This window comes from Limulus polyphemus, unplaced genomic scaffold (assembly GCF_000517525.1).
Source record: "Limulus polyphemus unplaced genomic scaffold, Limulus_polyphemus-2.1.2 Scaffold546, whole genome shotgun sequence".
In the NCBI taxonomy this organism is placed as follows: Eukaryota; Metazoa; Arthropoda; class Merostomata; order Xiphosura; family Limulidae; genus Limulus; species Limulus polyphemus.
Genome location: NW_013666156.1, coordinates 498,398 through 515,773, shown reverse-complemented (window position 1 = coordinate 515,773; position 17,376 = coordinate 498,398). Strand labels below are relative to the sequence as shown.

The 17,376-nt window shown below is 34.0% G+C and overlaps 1 protein-coding gene across 2 annotated transcripts in view; it reads right to left on the bottom strand.

The window, feature by feature from the left end:
* The window catches only part of LOC106459011 (PC4 and SFRS1-interacting protein-like), an 85,345-nt gene that overhangs the window by 3,624 nt on the left and 64,345 nt on the right, over positions 1-17,376 (bottom strand). For both annotated transcript variants that reach the window (XM_013918580.2, XM_022385393.1), the window contains exons 10-15: positions 16,784-16,824; positions 15,780-15,826; positions 15,310-15,368; positions 14,915-15,016; positions 11,995-12,099; positions 11,239-11,299 (exon numbers count right to left, since the gene is read on the bottom strand). In XM_013918580.2, the coding sequence (XP_013774034.2) occupies positions 11,239-11,299; positions 11,995-12,099; positions 14,915-15,016; positions 15,310-15,368; positions 15,780-15,826; positions 16,784-16,824 (415 nt within the window). The remainder of the gene's footprint in view (positions 1-11,238; positions 11,300-11,994; positions 12,100-14,914; positions 15,017-15,309; positions 15,369-15,779; positions 15,827-16,783; positions 16,825-17,376) is intronic.

Genomic DNA, 17,376 nt, shown 5'->3' with positions numbered 1-17,376 from the left:
AACATGACGGAACAATAATGTGTGTGTAGGTAGTGAGTAAGTGATCTGCAGTCAGCGAGTATTATTGAAGTTGAGCACGTTCGTTGTTATAGTGTTTGTTTTAGCGCGATTGTTGAAATTAAGTGTATCGTAAAGTTATATTCAGAAAGAATAAACCAGTTTTATTAAGTAAGGACTCGTGTCGCTAAAGTTTCGTCTGAACGAATTTATGGAAAATCAATTAACAAACTGAGACGTAACAGTATAATCATACAAGATTAAAAATAGTAAATCTAAAGATATTAAGCATTCTACCCAGTAATGTTAAAGATATTAATACTAAGCTGTGATCACAAGATATAATACATGAAATCCATGATATAAAAATGAAAAAAGATTGACAAAACATCAGGAAAAAAAAAGAATGTTCTAACCATGGGTTCATTGTTATTACAATTTCTTACACTATCCTATACTTGATATGGAAGTATTGCAAATGTGTAAATTAGAGGCATAGCAATAGATGAACCTGGCCAATTCAAAATCCTCATGATGATTCCAGCAGCTGAATATGTCATATGTTGCATTTGTTAGCTCTCTTTAACTTGTCTCCAAGGGTTTGTACATCTCATGCACATCCAGCATAATTCTGGCCCCATCCAAAATTTAGTACCTGGTGTAAACATCTTATTCTTTCTAGTTCATTATAAACTTATGAGACTGTTATACTGCTGCATTCATCTGCCACTAGACAATTTAATTTTTAAATACAGTGCTTGTTATCAAAATAAAGTACAAAAAACTGTTTTGTAATGCCTTAAATATCTTTAACTAGCAAATCAGGCAAATAGAGTCACAAATAATAAACTTATCTTGCTCCCCAGCATTATCCAATTCTTTATCTACTAGGCTTTCACTTAGATTTTTTTTCCTAAGATGGCTTAGAGACTTGTATCGAAAATCACAAAATATTTAAATTTTAAAAACTTGTCATAAAGTGTTATAATTTCATCAGAGTAACTTACTGAAGTTCTGCTTCCTACAAAAAGTTAAAACAGGTTGTTGTTTATCAAAAATTAGATTAGTATAATTGCCTTTGAGATGACACTAAAAGTTCTATGTAATCTGCCATTCACACAAAGTTGGACAACCCTGATGTAAGTGGTATCTTGCTCAACATTACTGTACATACAAAGTTAATTCAAATGGAATAATGTAAAAAACAGTAATGTTGAGCAAATGATGTAAATTGAACAAACTGTATTGTTATGACAGCGGAAGTCAAGTGATGCTGGTTGGACATGATGAGTGTCTAGAAGATTCTTGAAGAGACTACGCAGGCGCTATTATCATACATAATTGCGCTAGACAAAAGGCAGAGAGAGAGTGGGGAACCAAGGACAGCAGTTACGGTCGGTGGGAACCGAGGATAGCAGATACAGAGATCGGAACTATAGTTGCTGACAGGCGGAGATAGAGACGGACAATTAAGTCAAGCTCGGTAGTAAAGTGAGTGAATTGTTGTGAATTATAGCGTGTGTTTAAGTTAAAGTAACTGTGGAAATTAAGTGTATTGCAAAGTTGTATTGTGGAAGAATAAACTAGTTTTATTTAAGAAAGGACTTGTATTGCAGAAAAATTAACAAACGAACATACAGAGATGTAACAGTATAATCACCAATTAAGTACATTTTATTATTTCTTTACAATATATTCAAAAAATTGTTTTCTCTACATTTCAATATATTAAAAGTTTAAAGATATAATGGGAAATGGTAACACTTTTTTTCTTTTTCATCTATGTCATTTTGATGAGTTAAGTAGGAGACATACTGACCATACTAGTCACAAATGTGCTTTACAGTCATTAATGTTAAGCAAACTACTATAATGTTTAAACAGAGCATTTATTTTTTGAGAAGTGCATTTTCACTGATTATTTTTCTAATTATGTGTTGCATGGCCATATGATTTATGGTTGATGTACATAATGATCTTCTTGAAAGTGTCACTGTCACTAAAATTCCACATTGGTAAGATGGAGAAGTAGGTGGGGGCAAGATCCACACAGAAAGCATCTGCAGAGAAAAAAGGTGTGCAAAAATGAGACATAGAAATAGCACACTAGTGGGGTCATCGCTACTTCTGGAACATGTATGCTCTTTGCTCAGACAACATGAAATCTAATTCCTGGGTAGTAAGGCCAACTGGCCACAGAAGCAAGATCTGAACCTCATAAGAAGAACATGCATTCGTCCAGGCCCCAACCAGGTAGATAAGGTCCCATGTCTCATCACTGGAATTATAGGGCTGTGAACCCAAATTGAGATCTAAGACCCAGTGGCTAGGGCATGAGGACTGCTTTGTATTTGGTCTTGATTAGTAATGTGGTATTATTGGAACCCAACCTGAAAGTTACAGAATGTTGCATGTCAAGCCACCAGAATTACAAAGAGAAGGCAAGCAACACCAAGTGGACAAGCCCTCATCCCAACCTGAAAAAGAGAAAAATGTAACACATCAAACTAGGAATTATGAGATCTGTCACACCTCACTCAACCTGAGGAAAGAGAGATTACTCGGCCTTTGATTACAAACCAAAATCCTAACTTCCCAACCTGAGGGGCAAGGCAAAACCTCCTGCTCCCAGAATTATGAGGAGTCCAACCAATGGTACAGGAATTTATGCTCTGCATGCAGAATTATGAGGAGTTGAGGACCCTCTTCCATGATCATTGAAATGAAGAGAATGACCAAAAAGAAGGGCCATGCTCAACTCAGCCGGCTAGTGAAGAGCCATCTCTGAACCGGAATTAAGAGGAGGCTCCTGCATAGGCTGGTCCTGTTCCTACCAGGCTAAGTTATATGTTATAACATCAACTGCACTAGTACTTGATGTAATCATCATGTGACAACAGCCCTCCAACAACAGGAGGGTGACATCCTCTATGCGAAATAGATCACCTTAAGCACTCCCTCTCCAAATTAACTTCATTCTTAAAAGAGGAAGAATAATTTGCACAAGTTATGCAAAGAGGTAAGCATCTATCAGAAATACATTTTCAGGAAAGAAAAATGTTAACTTCTGAAACAATATGCTTATCCCTATGTATGCAGTAACTAGAATCCCACACTGATATGGTGGAGGGACTGGTGCAATTGCAAAAACCTAGATGAGTTCCCTTCGGAGAAGGTGACTGAAGATGAAAGTGCGTGAAATGTGGCACCCTACATTGAGGGCTTACTAGATAGGTAATACTCATGGGATACTGCATCCATCTCATGCAGGGTACACTCTTCACCCAAATGGAAATATGAAAGTGGGAAAGTAAAATAAGCCAATGTGCCACAGTGATGGGCATAAAAAAATAACTAACTGAGCATTTGCATACAACAATTTGGTTAGACATGAGGTGTAGTGTGGTTAGAGTAATGATAAGCCCATTAGGTTTGGTATGTTTTTCATTGTACAATTTACTTACATTACATACTGAAATTGGGACTAAGTCCCTTCCTGGCACATGATGATAATACTTTGCCCAGACCTGATTGAACCTAATCACTGCAAAGGTCTTTTACTGGAGAAAGTGCAATGGGTTAATGCAAAACCTAACTTGAAAAGCCAGGGAAGAGAGCAGACAGTTCCCCAGTGCTGAGGGAGACAAAACTGACAGATGGTGGAAATAATGATAGATGTTGGACAGTCCACATTCCAACCTGGATGATCTCTTCCAAGGGTCAGTGAAAGTGTGAGGTCAGAAAGTGAATCAAGTGGTAAATTCAATGTGATAGAGCCTGTGAGCATGTCCAAACTACAAAATAGTGTTGTGCATGCCAAGAAACACCTGACCACCCAAACTAGACACAAAAGGCAATCAGGGTCAGGAAAATTATAGAGGACTGAGATCAATGTAAGGGATATGGGAGAAAAGATAAAATCCCTTTTCTGAGCAACCTAAGTCTCAGGAAGAAACAATCAGTCAGAAATTAAAATAATGGAAGATCTAAGATTTGTGAAACAAAGTACGGGAGACATCCAATGCATAAAGATCAGATACGTGATTACTGCAAGCAAGAAGGAAATGGAAATGAGTTTTATGAGAGATATGGTATAAGGATCAAGTGGCCAAGGGTTAAAACAGGGTCTGAGTAAGAGCACGTAGTCTGGAAAAGGAATTGGACAAGGGGAACAATCAATTAGGAAGGACAGGAACAAAGTGAAAAGAACAATAGAAAAAAAAGAACCCTAGTGAAAAAAGGTGAAAGGTAGAGAACAATGCTTCCTGATAGCCTGCAATGGAAGAAACACATAAACCTTGGCAGAACAACCATATAAATATGGTCAAAAGAAGAGCAATAGTAGGATGGCCTGGTGGTAAATAGCAGTTGATAAACCAGCTCTGTGAAAATGCTGATGTCATTGATAGGCAGTAAGAGTAGAAGGGTGACACGAACACAATAAAAGAAGGGTTATGTGGTCAGAGAAACCTGACTGATGAGCAAGGGACATGACGTGTGAAGACAAAGGGACAACACTTCCTGTGAAAGAGAGATGTATGAGGTTGGAGCAAGATTGAATGAGATCAAGGCAGAGGCCCTGGATGCCAGCTGGTGAAGAAGAGTAAACCAAGATGAGCCAGCCAAAAAGGTGCTAGCAACAAGATCTGAGAAGCAGTGTTGAAAACCAAAGTCAAGACACATGAGAGAAGGCAAAGAGGAGGGTATATAAACAGAAAGAGATGAGACCAGTTCTAGCTGAGGGCATCCACAGCCAGAACTGCTGGGTGATGTATTGGGAGAATCTGGTATTGAAAGGAGTAATGAAGACATTAATCATTGATGTGCCCAACTGGGAAAAAATCCAACAAAATACATGAGGATGGAGCAACCAAAGGAAGAATCCTGTCTGACCAAGAGTTGATTCACCACCAAGTCCAAAGCCCTTGGGACATGACAGGTTGTCAGATGAACCTGATGTGAGTGGGTCCAAAACAGAAATTCAAACATGCAGAAATGGAAAGAGAGAGAAGAGGAGGGTTCACAAGGTTTAAGAACATTAGTGGACTCACTAGGTTGTGACAGAGGAGAAATCAAGGAGGAAAAGAATGACTGGTGTTGGGCAGCCTCGATCCAATGCTCCAAGGCATTAGGGATACCCCTCCCTGAAGACTTCAGGGTGACAAAAAGGAGCCAGACAGAGGTCATGGAGGTAAGTATGGAGAATATGAATAGTAGAGAAAAGTGTCACATCCAGAAGGCCAGAACAACAAAGAAACCAAGTAAGTAAGGACAAGAGAGAAGACGAAATCCTGGCCAAAGTATTAAAAAAGACCAACCATAGGTCCTCAGAAAAACTAAATGGATCACAGTGTATGGCTTCAGATAGGAGATGAAGAACTGATAGGTAATGAAGGAGAAAGGTAAGAAAAAGGCAAAAATGGGGGAAATTGAACACTAGAGAGAGTAATTAAGAGCAGGTGATCAGTCCCCCAAATGGGTAGAAAGGACTCCATTGATTGGGAATCCAAGAATGGAAAAGGGGGAGCAGCCACGGCAAAGGGATCCTGGAGTCAAGGAGGACAAGGCATTTAAAATGGGAATGAAGCTGATCCTGGAATGTGTCAACTTGGACATATTATACCTGAAGAAAGAGTAAAATCAAACAATCTTCAGCACAAGAGTTATGTAGCAAGAAACGTGAAGAATCAAAAGACATAGGAGAAAGGGAAAGTAAAGAATAAACTGAAGTAATTATATCCACAAAAAGATTTGGAGGAGGAACATTGCTCTTAATAGGTAAAGAGGCAAGAAATGCATCAAAGAACCCATAACAAGATGAACTATAGCAATAACATCTTTCATAGTCAGCGAGCCTCCAATGGCCACAGACAAAGTAGGGGTAGTGTTAGCAACATCATCAAAACCTCAGAAGGAGGTAGTAGTCACCCTCACATGAGAATTCATAGTCATTATAGTAATTCTCCAGATGAAAAAATAATTTTTTTTAGATATTTAGTGGTGATGTAGTCTTATTTGGAAGTTAAAACAAACTGAAAGAAAACCCAAGAAAGTTTACACTGTGAAAAGGCACTGTAAGTCTTATGAATTTATTTAAGTTTAAATGTAAAGGAACATCTCCTTTAAAGACAGTGCTGAGGATAAGAATGAAGTTAATTTCAAGTGCAAGTGCTTATGAGGATCTACTGCGCATTGAGGATGTTTACCCTCTTAGATCAACAAGTCGCCAGTAACCAGAGACAAAGTAGGGATAGTTTTAGCAACATTGCCTGGAGTAGGGGTAGTTTTGTTTTTCTTTAGATATTTAGCAGCAAAATCCCAGTGTGCAGTGAGGTGAGCATATTGTTTTGGAATTAATAGTTTTGATAAAGTCATTCATTGAGTCTAGCAGTTTTGATAGTATCAGTGAGTAGACAGTGACTGATTTTAATACTTCAGATATTGTTAATAGGTAGTCATTCATGACTTTAGTAGTTCACATATTGTCAGTCAATGAGTTTAGTTGTTCAGATACTGGCAGACAGTAGTCATTCAGTGAGCTTAATAGTTCAGATTTTGTCAGCAAATAATGAGTCAGTAAGCTTAGTTCAGATATTGTCATTTAGAAGACAGTCACTGAGTTTAGTAGTTCAGATACTGTCAGTAAGTAGTCAGCCATCATGCACTACTGCAGTTCACATTATAATGTGTTTAGGTAGGAGATAGCTCAAAGCAGTAGCATGCACAAAATATTGAAGGCAGACACATGAGGAATATCTAATGTGTACAAAAAGGTAAGCACATCATTTATGAATAAAGTTTTGATAGTGTCAGCAGGAGTCAGTAACTGAGTTTAGTAGTTCTGATAATATCAGTGAGTTTAGTAATCAACAATGAGAAGTCAGTTACTGGATTTTGTAGTTCAGACATTCTTAGAGTAGTCACTCAGATAATGAAAGCACCCAGTCACTGAGCTTAGTATTTCACATACTGAGTGAGTGAGTAGAAAGTCAGTGAGTATAGTAGTTCAGATACTGTTAGTCAGGAGAAAGTTTGTGAGTTTAGTAGTTGAGATTCTCTTAGTCAGTATATAGCCAGGGAGAGTAGTTGTTCAGATATTATCAGTGAGTTTAGCCATTCAGGTATTCTCATTAAATAGACTGTAGTTCACACATTGGTAGTCAGTAGATAGTCAGTGAGGTTAATATTTCAGATATTGGCAGAGTTTAGACAGTTGCTGAGTTTAATAGTTCAGATATTGTTAGGGAATGGACAGTCACAGAGTTTAGTAGTTAAAACTCTTTCAGTAAGTAGTCAGTCATTGAGATGAACAATTCAAATACTGGCAGCAACTAATCAATCACTGAGTTTAGTAGCTCAGGTATTCTCTGTGAGTTAAGTAGTAGGCAGTCAGAGGGGGATTAGTGGTTTAGACATTGTAAGCAAGTAGTCAGTCAGTAAGTTAAGTAGTTCACATATCATCAAGCAGTCAGTTACTGAAAAAGTTATATATTATCAGATACACAGAGTATAATATATATGGTTACAGTATTCACCAGGTTAACCTGGCATCATCAGGTACAACAACTACAATGAGTGAACTCATAATCTAGGTAACATGAAAAACTAGAGGATGGATACACTAGTATTTGATTGGTTGAGCTCACAGTGAAAGCCAGCATAATGCATTTGAGGGCATATGGGACTAAGGCTATTATGAATGGAAGGACATGGTCTATGTGGATGAACCCGAGGTAAGGTCATGAGGCAGGGGCTATAGGAACATGGAGAAATGTGTCCAATTTGGTCATCCATAAGTCTGGATGGAAAGACGAGAAAAGAGAGAAGTAATTCTTCTTCTGAAAATGAGGGATGATTGAAATGTGAGTGATGAAGGATATGTCAATGAATGGGTGTCAGACACAGTCTTTTTTATGGGGACAATAAATGGGCAAGAGTAATAACCTGGAAAAGCATTAGGAACTTGCTCTATGGATTGCTTCTCTGATAGGTTTGAAACTGTCCTATCCAGATATTGGAGGTCAAGACTAGAATGACCCATTTGACTGGAGCAAAATGAGCCTACAAATGAGCAAACTGGACAGATGGCATCCCACAGGACCTGAACTGACAGGATGGTCACATACTATTAGGACAATGGGAGGTACTTTGGGTGGAAGGAGGATGGGAAGAGGTGGAAGGCAGGGAAATTAAAAATGAATGATGAGGAGGGGTGGGTGAGGTTGTGGGATAGATGTGGAGGAGTAAGATTGGTACAAACTTGGAAATAATGAGGAAAGTGAAGACTGATTCCAGGCTGCCTCAGCACTTGATTCCAGGGAATCAGTGACACTACCAAGGAACTCTTAATGAAGTAAGGGGGCAAACCAAAGGTCAAGAAAGAAGGAGGTAATAAGGAACCAAGTGAAAGATGAAAATGCAGAGGAAATCAAAGATGCCATGGAAGAGAAAGGAAGGGTCTGAATGTACCTTGTAAGCTCATTATGGGAACAGTGGAGTGCTCCCATCATGAGATTGAGAGAGAGGGAAGACAACAAAGGAGTGTAATAAAGAAATTATGAAGTCAGGAAATATAGGTACTGGACAGTGACATGGCCAACAAAGAGTGCATCCCCCAGAATGAAACTCTGACTCAAAGAACTGGATGTCCAGGAAAGGAAAGGGAGAGAGACTTTTAAGTAAGAAGGTAGGAAACTGTCAGGCACAGAAGACATGGCATAATATTGCAAAAACAAATATATGTTCTAGACAAGATTAAAATAAATGGAAATATTAGAAGAGAGTGGAAAAACCTAGAAATTGCAAATGGAAGGGTTTTGTGAAAGAAATTGGGAAGTATTATAAGTAATGGGGTAAGAAAAAAGAATGGTACATACCATGTAATAAGTTCATAGAAAATGTGAAGAGGACTGAACTTGTTTTTCAGAGGGGGTGAAGGTACCCTAAGTAAAGGCAGGAGGTAAAAAAAATGCTCCATTTCATCCATTTAAACTTCACGTCCAAAATTCTGTAAAGGGAATGGTGTAGTGTGGATAGAAGAAGATAGTCCTGGCAGTAACATGGACCTCATCACACATTGGACAATGGCTGTCATGACCTCAACAGGCAAAGAACTTCCAAACTGTTGGTAATTGTGGGTGATATTCTGTACTCACATCAGCAGAATATAAATTCACATTAAATTGTCAATTCATATTTTAAAGGTTGAAAACACACAAAGTAAAGTTGTTGATGTAAAATACTTCAACAAGTATCAGTAAAAGATAAACACATCTTTGCATGACTGTCATCATGCAGTAGCACAAGGCTGGTGGCATGCAAGTCTCTCAGGCAGATTAGCATGACTTCAAGAGGAAAATAGCTTTCAGTGTATGGAAGTGATTTATTGTATTGAAACTCCTCAGTTCATTAGATAATTAAGTAATTCTTAAACGGGATAAAGGAAAAGGTATAGTAATTTTGAATAAGAAAGGTTAAATAGAGAAAGTTTTAACTATTTTGAATAATAATATTAAATTTAAGAAATTGGAATCTGATCCTACAGCTTTGAAAGACAGACATTTACAAAACAATCTTTTAAAAATTAAGAAAGAAGAATTAATATCTCAAATGACTTATAATGATGAAGATGAAGATGGTTGATAAAGTATTTTATTTACAAGGTTCAAATGTTTCAGAATAACTTATTCCATCTTCAGCAAAATCTGTTACAAAGATGATTATTACTAATCTTGAACTCTACATTAAAGAAAGTCTACTCATAGCTAAAGACCACCTGACCCTTAATGACTCACAAAGCTTTTTAGCTCTGAAATTGTTCTAAATTTTCACACTTAACTCAGCTGTTGTGTAATATATATATATATATATATATATATAACTATTGTTCATCTGTACCTATTTACCGTCTTTTCTTAATAACTGAATAAACTAATGATTATATTATTATATTATTAATTTAGTAGTAGTCATCTCTGTAAGGATTTTCAGATTTCACTAAAGATGGAATAAGTTATTCTGAAATGTTAGAACCTTGTCAATAAAATGTTTTATGTTTTATCAACCATCTTTATTTTCATTATTAAACTTTGGTTCCCCATCATGAATCCATTGCTAGACTTATATTGAAATTAAACTAGTTGGTTCACACCATGAAATATTTTATGGATTACTTAAAGTACAAAAAATTGTCCTATAAGACTGACTGTGTTATGTATAGGTACTTTCACTCATAAACTAGCAGGTTTTCTGGTTGGCATTTTTTAGCCTTATGTAACACGAGATTATGGTAACAAATAGCTTTGGATTTTCCAAAGATGTCTCTAAATTAGTTTTTGATGAATCTGTCCATACTGCTAGTTTAGACATAGAGTTTGATAGTTCAGATATTATCAAAGTGTAGCCAGTCACTGAGTTTAGCTGCTTTGATAGTGCCAGCAAGTAGTCAGTCATTGAGTTTAAGAATTCAACAGTGTATGACATGAGGTAAGGTAAGCTATGTGCACTTAGTAACAGTGCACTAAGAAGAAATTTTTCAGGGGGGGGGGGGGCAAAACATTTGAAATTTTCCAAATACTAGGTATGTGAAATATGGATCATACATGTACTAGCAACACATTTCCAGCTAATCTAAGGGGTAGTTTTTATTAAGAGCTTTAAATTTGAGAATTGTTTTACCACAACTCTCCAAGCTCGGGGATCATTGCCCCCTATAAATAGGCCACTGCTTAGTAATTATGACATGTGTCAATAAACTGTTCAATTTTTTATAGTACAATACAAAATAGGTGTGATAAATTGGTTGTATTGCATTGATCATCTACTTTAACAATAAGAGTAATGATTTTTTTAACAATTCAGATTCTTTTTCAGAATATATAGGTTTAACTGGACAATCTAGACACCACTGGAACACCTTGGTGTCTATGCTAACATTTTAAATGTAGAAGAAATGCAATAATTAAAACAATTAGTAAATCTCAAAGATTAGAGAAGAAAATAGTTACTTATCTTTGATGGTAGATTTAGGTACTGCCATATTTCTAGAAATTTCCTCAAATAAAGATGGAAAGCAGTCATTAAATGTATCTTTATCACTCATATAATTTTTAATTTCTAAACTAAGTGCAAGCTATTACTAAAATTTACATTGTGGATTTTCTGACTTGTAATATACTTGTTCCTTCACATAAAAAAACGTACCTTGTACCATTTATTCTTAGATGTTTAAGAAGTACTCACACATTGTAGAATTCTCACTTTCTGTCCATGCTTGATGTTTTTTTACTTCACTCTCAAACACCTGAAGTAGGATATTGTTAACGTAAGTTATACATAAGTATAGAATATAAATACTTAGTATTGTTTCCAGTAACAAAACTAAAAATAGTAAGGTTATAAATACATTGTGAAACTATTATAGTATAACTTGTATAAATTGACAATGGCACAAATACAGAAAACGTATAACAACTGACTTCCCTGTAAAAATAGCATGTTATGTAGATATAATAATAGTTTGTTTGTTTATTTTGAATTTTGAGGAAAGTTAATCGAGAGCTATCTGCATTAGCTGTCCCTAATTTAGCAGTGAAAGACTAGAGGGAAGGCAGCTACTCATCACCACTCTTTTACCAACAAATGGTGGGATTGACCATCACATAATAACACTTCCATGGCTGAAAGGGCTAGCATATTTGGTGGAATGGGGAATCGAACCAGCGACCATCAGAGTGTGAGTCAAGAGCCCTAACCACCTGGCAATGCTGGGCAATATAGTAATAGAACTTATCAACATACTTATCTTATATCAATAGAAGATTTGAAATATCTGTACATACCAAGTTGAAGTGTTCTCCTTCTTCAACTGAGAAATATTCTTTAATCTTTTGGTAAATTTGTTGAGCTTTTTCTTGGACTGCAACACTGTTTTTGAACTTGCAACACTATGACATACTTATCTTATATCAATAGAAGATTTGAAATATCTGTACATACCAAGTTGAAGTGTTCTCCTTCTTCAACTGAGAAATATTCTTTAATCTTTTGGTAAATTTGTTGAGCTTTTTCTTGGACTGCAACACTGTTTTTGAACTTGCAACACTATGAGAATTTAAAAACAGCTTTCAAGTTGTTAGTTTTATTGTATAACAGATATGCCAAAATGGAAATTGGACAGAAAAAGATTTACATATTCTGGTAAATATAATGGTAATGTAGGTTTATTTCGATTTTAAAGATTAATTAACAAACAAAAGAATAATCTTTGTTGATTTTTAAAAAAACACACAAAGGCTTTCATTAATACTGCTACTGTACAGCAACATCAATTCGTTTTAATGTGAGTATTTTTGAATAATTTTTGTAATTGATTGTTGTAAGTTTAGCCAATAGCATTTTTGAATGCTTTTTATGGTATAATTAGTCATGTTACTTCATTCTAGATAAACAAGAATACAAACTTCTAGAATAAAAACACTGGCCACTTATATATATATAAGTAAACTTAACAAGAAAATCAGACAAAATCTGGTATAAAAGTGATTATTATTAGTAATTTGTTAGAATATTAGAATACTTGTAAAGATAGTGAGTTACTGTTTTCACATTTAGCTATTGTTGTATACATTCAGGTTTAGAATTCATGTGTAAGAGATCTATCTTTGCACAGATTAGTTATGTAGCCAAACTCTAGTGTGAAACTGGGAGTATCTCTTGTTAAAATCAGTATATTCTGGAACATCTATTACAAGCTTTTAATAATAAAAATGTGTAAATAATAATCCATAATTTTAATTTTTTGTATTTCTGTAGTAAATAATCAAATCTGATTTCTCAATAATTTAATTGAAAGACTATTATATAACATTATGTGGTATTTTAATAATGTTTTAGGATGTACTATTTCAAATTCAGAATGTTTAAAGTTAAAATTTATATTTTGCATTCTTGTAAAATGATATTTTAATTTTAATAACATTTCCATAATGATATTCAAAACCTTATTGCACATTCTAATCATGCAGGGGTCCATTCCTAAATTTTTTGTTGGGGCCAATTTGGAATTTGATTGAGATTTGATGGGCCATAATATTTTTCCCCCCGAAAAAGGTTTAAGCCCTTTGCATTTTTTGCTAACTCCAAAGACTATGTAATAAAATTCCTATTCAATTGTGATGCAGAAACTCTTAAATTTAATAACAGTCAAAAATATTTTCATTAAATTAAAAAACTTTCGAACTTTGTGCACTATAATTTCATGTCACGGGCTGTAGAAAATAAGCTGGCATACCAAACTTGGCCCACGGGCCATATGGTGCACCTCTGTTCTAATGATTTCAAGATGTATATCTCTGTCAATAGATCACATATATGGTTATATAAAAAGGTGCAACATGTTCAACATGAAAAACTGACATTAGAATAACTAGGTATGGTCAGTTACATATAATGATAACAATAAAAGAACCTTAAACTTACATGAAAGAAATATACTGAGATTCTGTAAATCTTACAATGTGGAATCTGCCTATCCTATGTGTCACCAACTTAGGCTGCAATAAGCCAATTTACCAAAAAACACCTTTTTGTTTGTTTGTTGTTGAGCACAATGCTACAAAATATACTATTTGTGCCTTGCCCACCACAAGTATTGAAACCTAATTTTTAGCATTATAAACCTTCAGACTTACTGCTAACCACCAGGCCTCCCAAGAAATCTTGCAACTTGGGTGGTGAAAAATTATGAAAATAACACCACAAAACTGAAAAATAGCAAAATAATAGGACATAAATGACACAAACTTTCTGAAACATAAAACAGACTTTCCATATCCAATCTCCCGATAAAACATTTACAGCTATCCAAACAAAACTGGAATATCCTTCATGCAGCATTCAAGTAATCAAAACCAAAACTGGAAAAGTGTCAACCCAAATCACTGAAGAGCATCTCTGCTTTCCAACCAGAACACATTTTGGCTTTGCCATGATATAAAAATGGTCTTTTTGAAGATAGCAGATCATCAACCAAAAAATGTCGGATGTTAATAAATTAGAAATATATACCTATAATGTCTGTACAAAAAGGTGATGAACAATGATAATGGTTTCTCACTGACACTTGTCAAGTTCTTATTGGACCGGATTCTTTACAGTAGGTGTCTATGACTTGTTGGCAATAAATTTCAACAATAAACAGACAGCACACAATCCACTTGTTTTAAAATAATATATTCAAAACAAGTCAAATGTATGTACAAAACTTTGTTACACTATTGGTTATCACAACTGCATCTAGAGCTTTAAATATTTGTCTCTTTTTCATAAAAGTCCACCTAGGTGGATTCAATTACTTTAGAACACCCATTGACAAGACAAATTATTCTCTTCTATCTTGTTATTACAATACAAGCTGTGAAACTCACTTTAAAAATCGCCTGTTGTGACTAAACTGATACACAGTCTAATTTCTAATTTCACTTTTATACTTTCACTAACTTACTTTACGTGCACTAACTTGGTCACTCATAGATATATATATGTATTGCCCAACTGAGGCCTAGATCTTTCTACACACTACGAAACATTATGATAACAATACTCAATGAAACAATGAGAAAAACTTAAAATGTTCAAATAACATGATGTCAATTCACAGCGACTGAACTGATTTGTAAACGGTTATGTAAGCAAATCTATCATAACTATTGCTTCTAAAAATAACTTACTTTAACATTTGCACAATATAAACATAATAATACTCTCGTATTAAAATTAAGATGAACAGTCATGTATATGTAATAACACTACTTTACCATAAGTACTAATATCTCAGTTTCTTTTTTTCTCATATGTTTTAAATAAACCCTTTGAATGATTTTCATTAATAAAACAATATTACGGTTAAAATACTAACTTTCCTGACTGTCTGAACAATATCTGGTTCTTTGGCCAAGATGGTTTGGGATAGTGGAAGATTCTTGAGTTCATTCATGGCTCTCAAACATCCTTCTATATTCTGTGAATTCAATATTTTATCTTATTCTTAACTTTTTGTTATGATCTTGTCACAAACTTTTGAACTTCAACTTAATCTTGTCATAAATATTTTTACTTTCTGTTTAAAATCAAAGAACCTGCATAAAGAACTTTTTGATTAAACTATAAATTTTAGTAAGCATCACTGGTTCATTTAAGTTGAAAAACTAAATGTCACATACATTTGTGAAATATATTAGCTAACAATTTAACTATAAAACTGTATTTTAAAGAATTTTTTATGTTTTGACAAACTCAATTAAAACAACTTACTAAATTTGTGTAACTTAAGCTGAATTTGATGGCGTCATCAATTTCATAAAGCTTTGAACCTACAGTTTGATGAGTAAAATAAGAATTAGATCAAAGTACTATTGCTATAATAAAAATCCATATATTAATATCTCTGAAAATGTGTAGCATAAAAATAAAAATGAATTACAATTAAACAAACCTGAATGTTTGGGAAAGGTTTTGAAAACCTTCCAAAAAGTTTTTCAATTATTGAGTTTCTTTCACTGGGATAGAGTTCATGTACATGCATTGATTAATATTTAATACTAACAATCAGTAATCTTCTTAAAAAACACTGAAATTTGAAATACCTATCACAATCAGTTTCATCATATTGTATTATGTGTTGCGAAAATAATAGTTTTTTGTGGCAGTGTTTGTTTATAGCATTACAGTATTACTTTGAAGTTCACAGACAATGAACATCAAATGAAATAAAATGAACTTACACTTTTTACTTATTTTTTTCTTGTGAGTCCTATCATCTTGTTTTGATCTAAATACAAATTAAATGAAATATATAACACTTTTAAACCTATTTTGCAATGTAATATGCTTAAACAACATACATATATATATATATATATTTCCAGTAATACATGCAATAAAATAAAACTGTGCACATATTATACAGTACACCACAATTTATTGATGTAATTAACAAACATATCTCCACAAGGAATTATTCATGTTCCTTTATTGAACCAGAAATATGTAAGTAATATATCTAAATAATCACATATTTGATACCAGTAACAAAACATATTTTTATGGGATGATGTCTTTAGTTGTCTTTTGCTCACCACAGTACCTATATTTATAGAGAAGTTGAAAAATATGTGGCATTGATGTTGCTAATTTATTCTTCTGAATTATTCAGCAGACATGCTGTTTAAGATACTAAATATAAATAAACAAGAAACCCAACCTCTCATGCAATATATCACTTGTCACTAAGTTATACTAGTTTTGGGGAATTCCATCCCTTGTCAATAACTCTTGGCAAGGTCAAATAAAAAAAAAGGCTTCTTGCCAGACTTCTTATATATCTTTTTTAGTATCTTAAACTTTTGTCTTCATTTGAAAACTTCATAGACACAGTTGGAAGAGTTTGAAAAACAGATTATTTCAATATATTTAGTATTATCATTCTGTACTGAGTAAATTAAGACTTCTATAATGATTAAAGAGAACATGAAATCTTGGAAATACTATTAAACAGTATGAATCAACCGAGACACATTTTGAATTTTGTAAAAGTATTTTTTAAAAATCTGGTAGTTAACAAGAAAGGTTATTTTTAAATACTGGGAGACTCAATGTAAAATATTTGATGAGGATTTTCTTGGAGCAGCAGAAGTTCACATTAAGGTCTTCCATGTATCTACAAGATATCACATTAGTGTAAGATTATATTGTACTATTCACAAATATAGTGCTACAAAAAACTTACACAGTTTTATTTGTACTTAAAGCATCTTCATTTTGTTCTTCCTGCAAATAAAAAGGATAGCATGAAGCCAACATATTTTCTAAACTACTGTTCATGTGACCTGTACTGTAATATCAAAGAGTACCATTTTAACCATGAAATGAAGACATTTTTGTCTTTATTTTTAGCAATTCATTGAAACTGTTATTGCTAAAATGAGCACATAAAAAAAATCTTCTGATAAATTCCACATAGAACATTAGTAATTCAATTATAATACACAGAAGAATGAATTAAATTTGGATCATAACCAGATTCAAGTACATCACATGCATTATTATTCATCTGTACCAACATCTTTCAAAAAAGTTACCATTTGATACCTCAAACAAAGCTAGTATTATGGATGATTATATTAGGTCATCAAGAAATTAATGTCACTTTGTTTTAAATAGAAAAAAACCCAAACAAAACAAAACATTTGTTAAATGAAATAGTCTCCATTCTTATAGATGATGATTTTCCATCTTACAATCAGGTTGTTAATGCCCTGATTAAAGAAATCACTTGGCCTTGAAGCAAAAAAAATATGTTGATGTCCTCTTTAACACCTT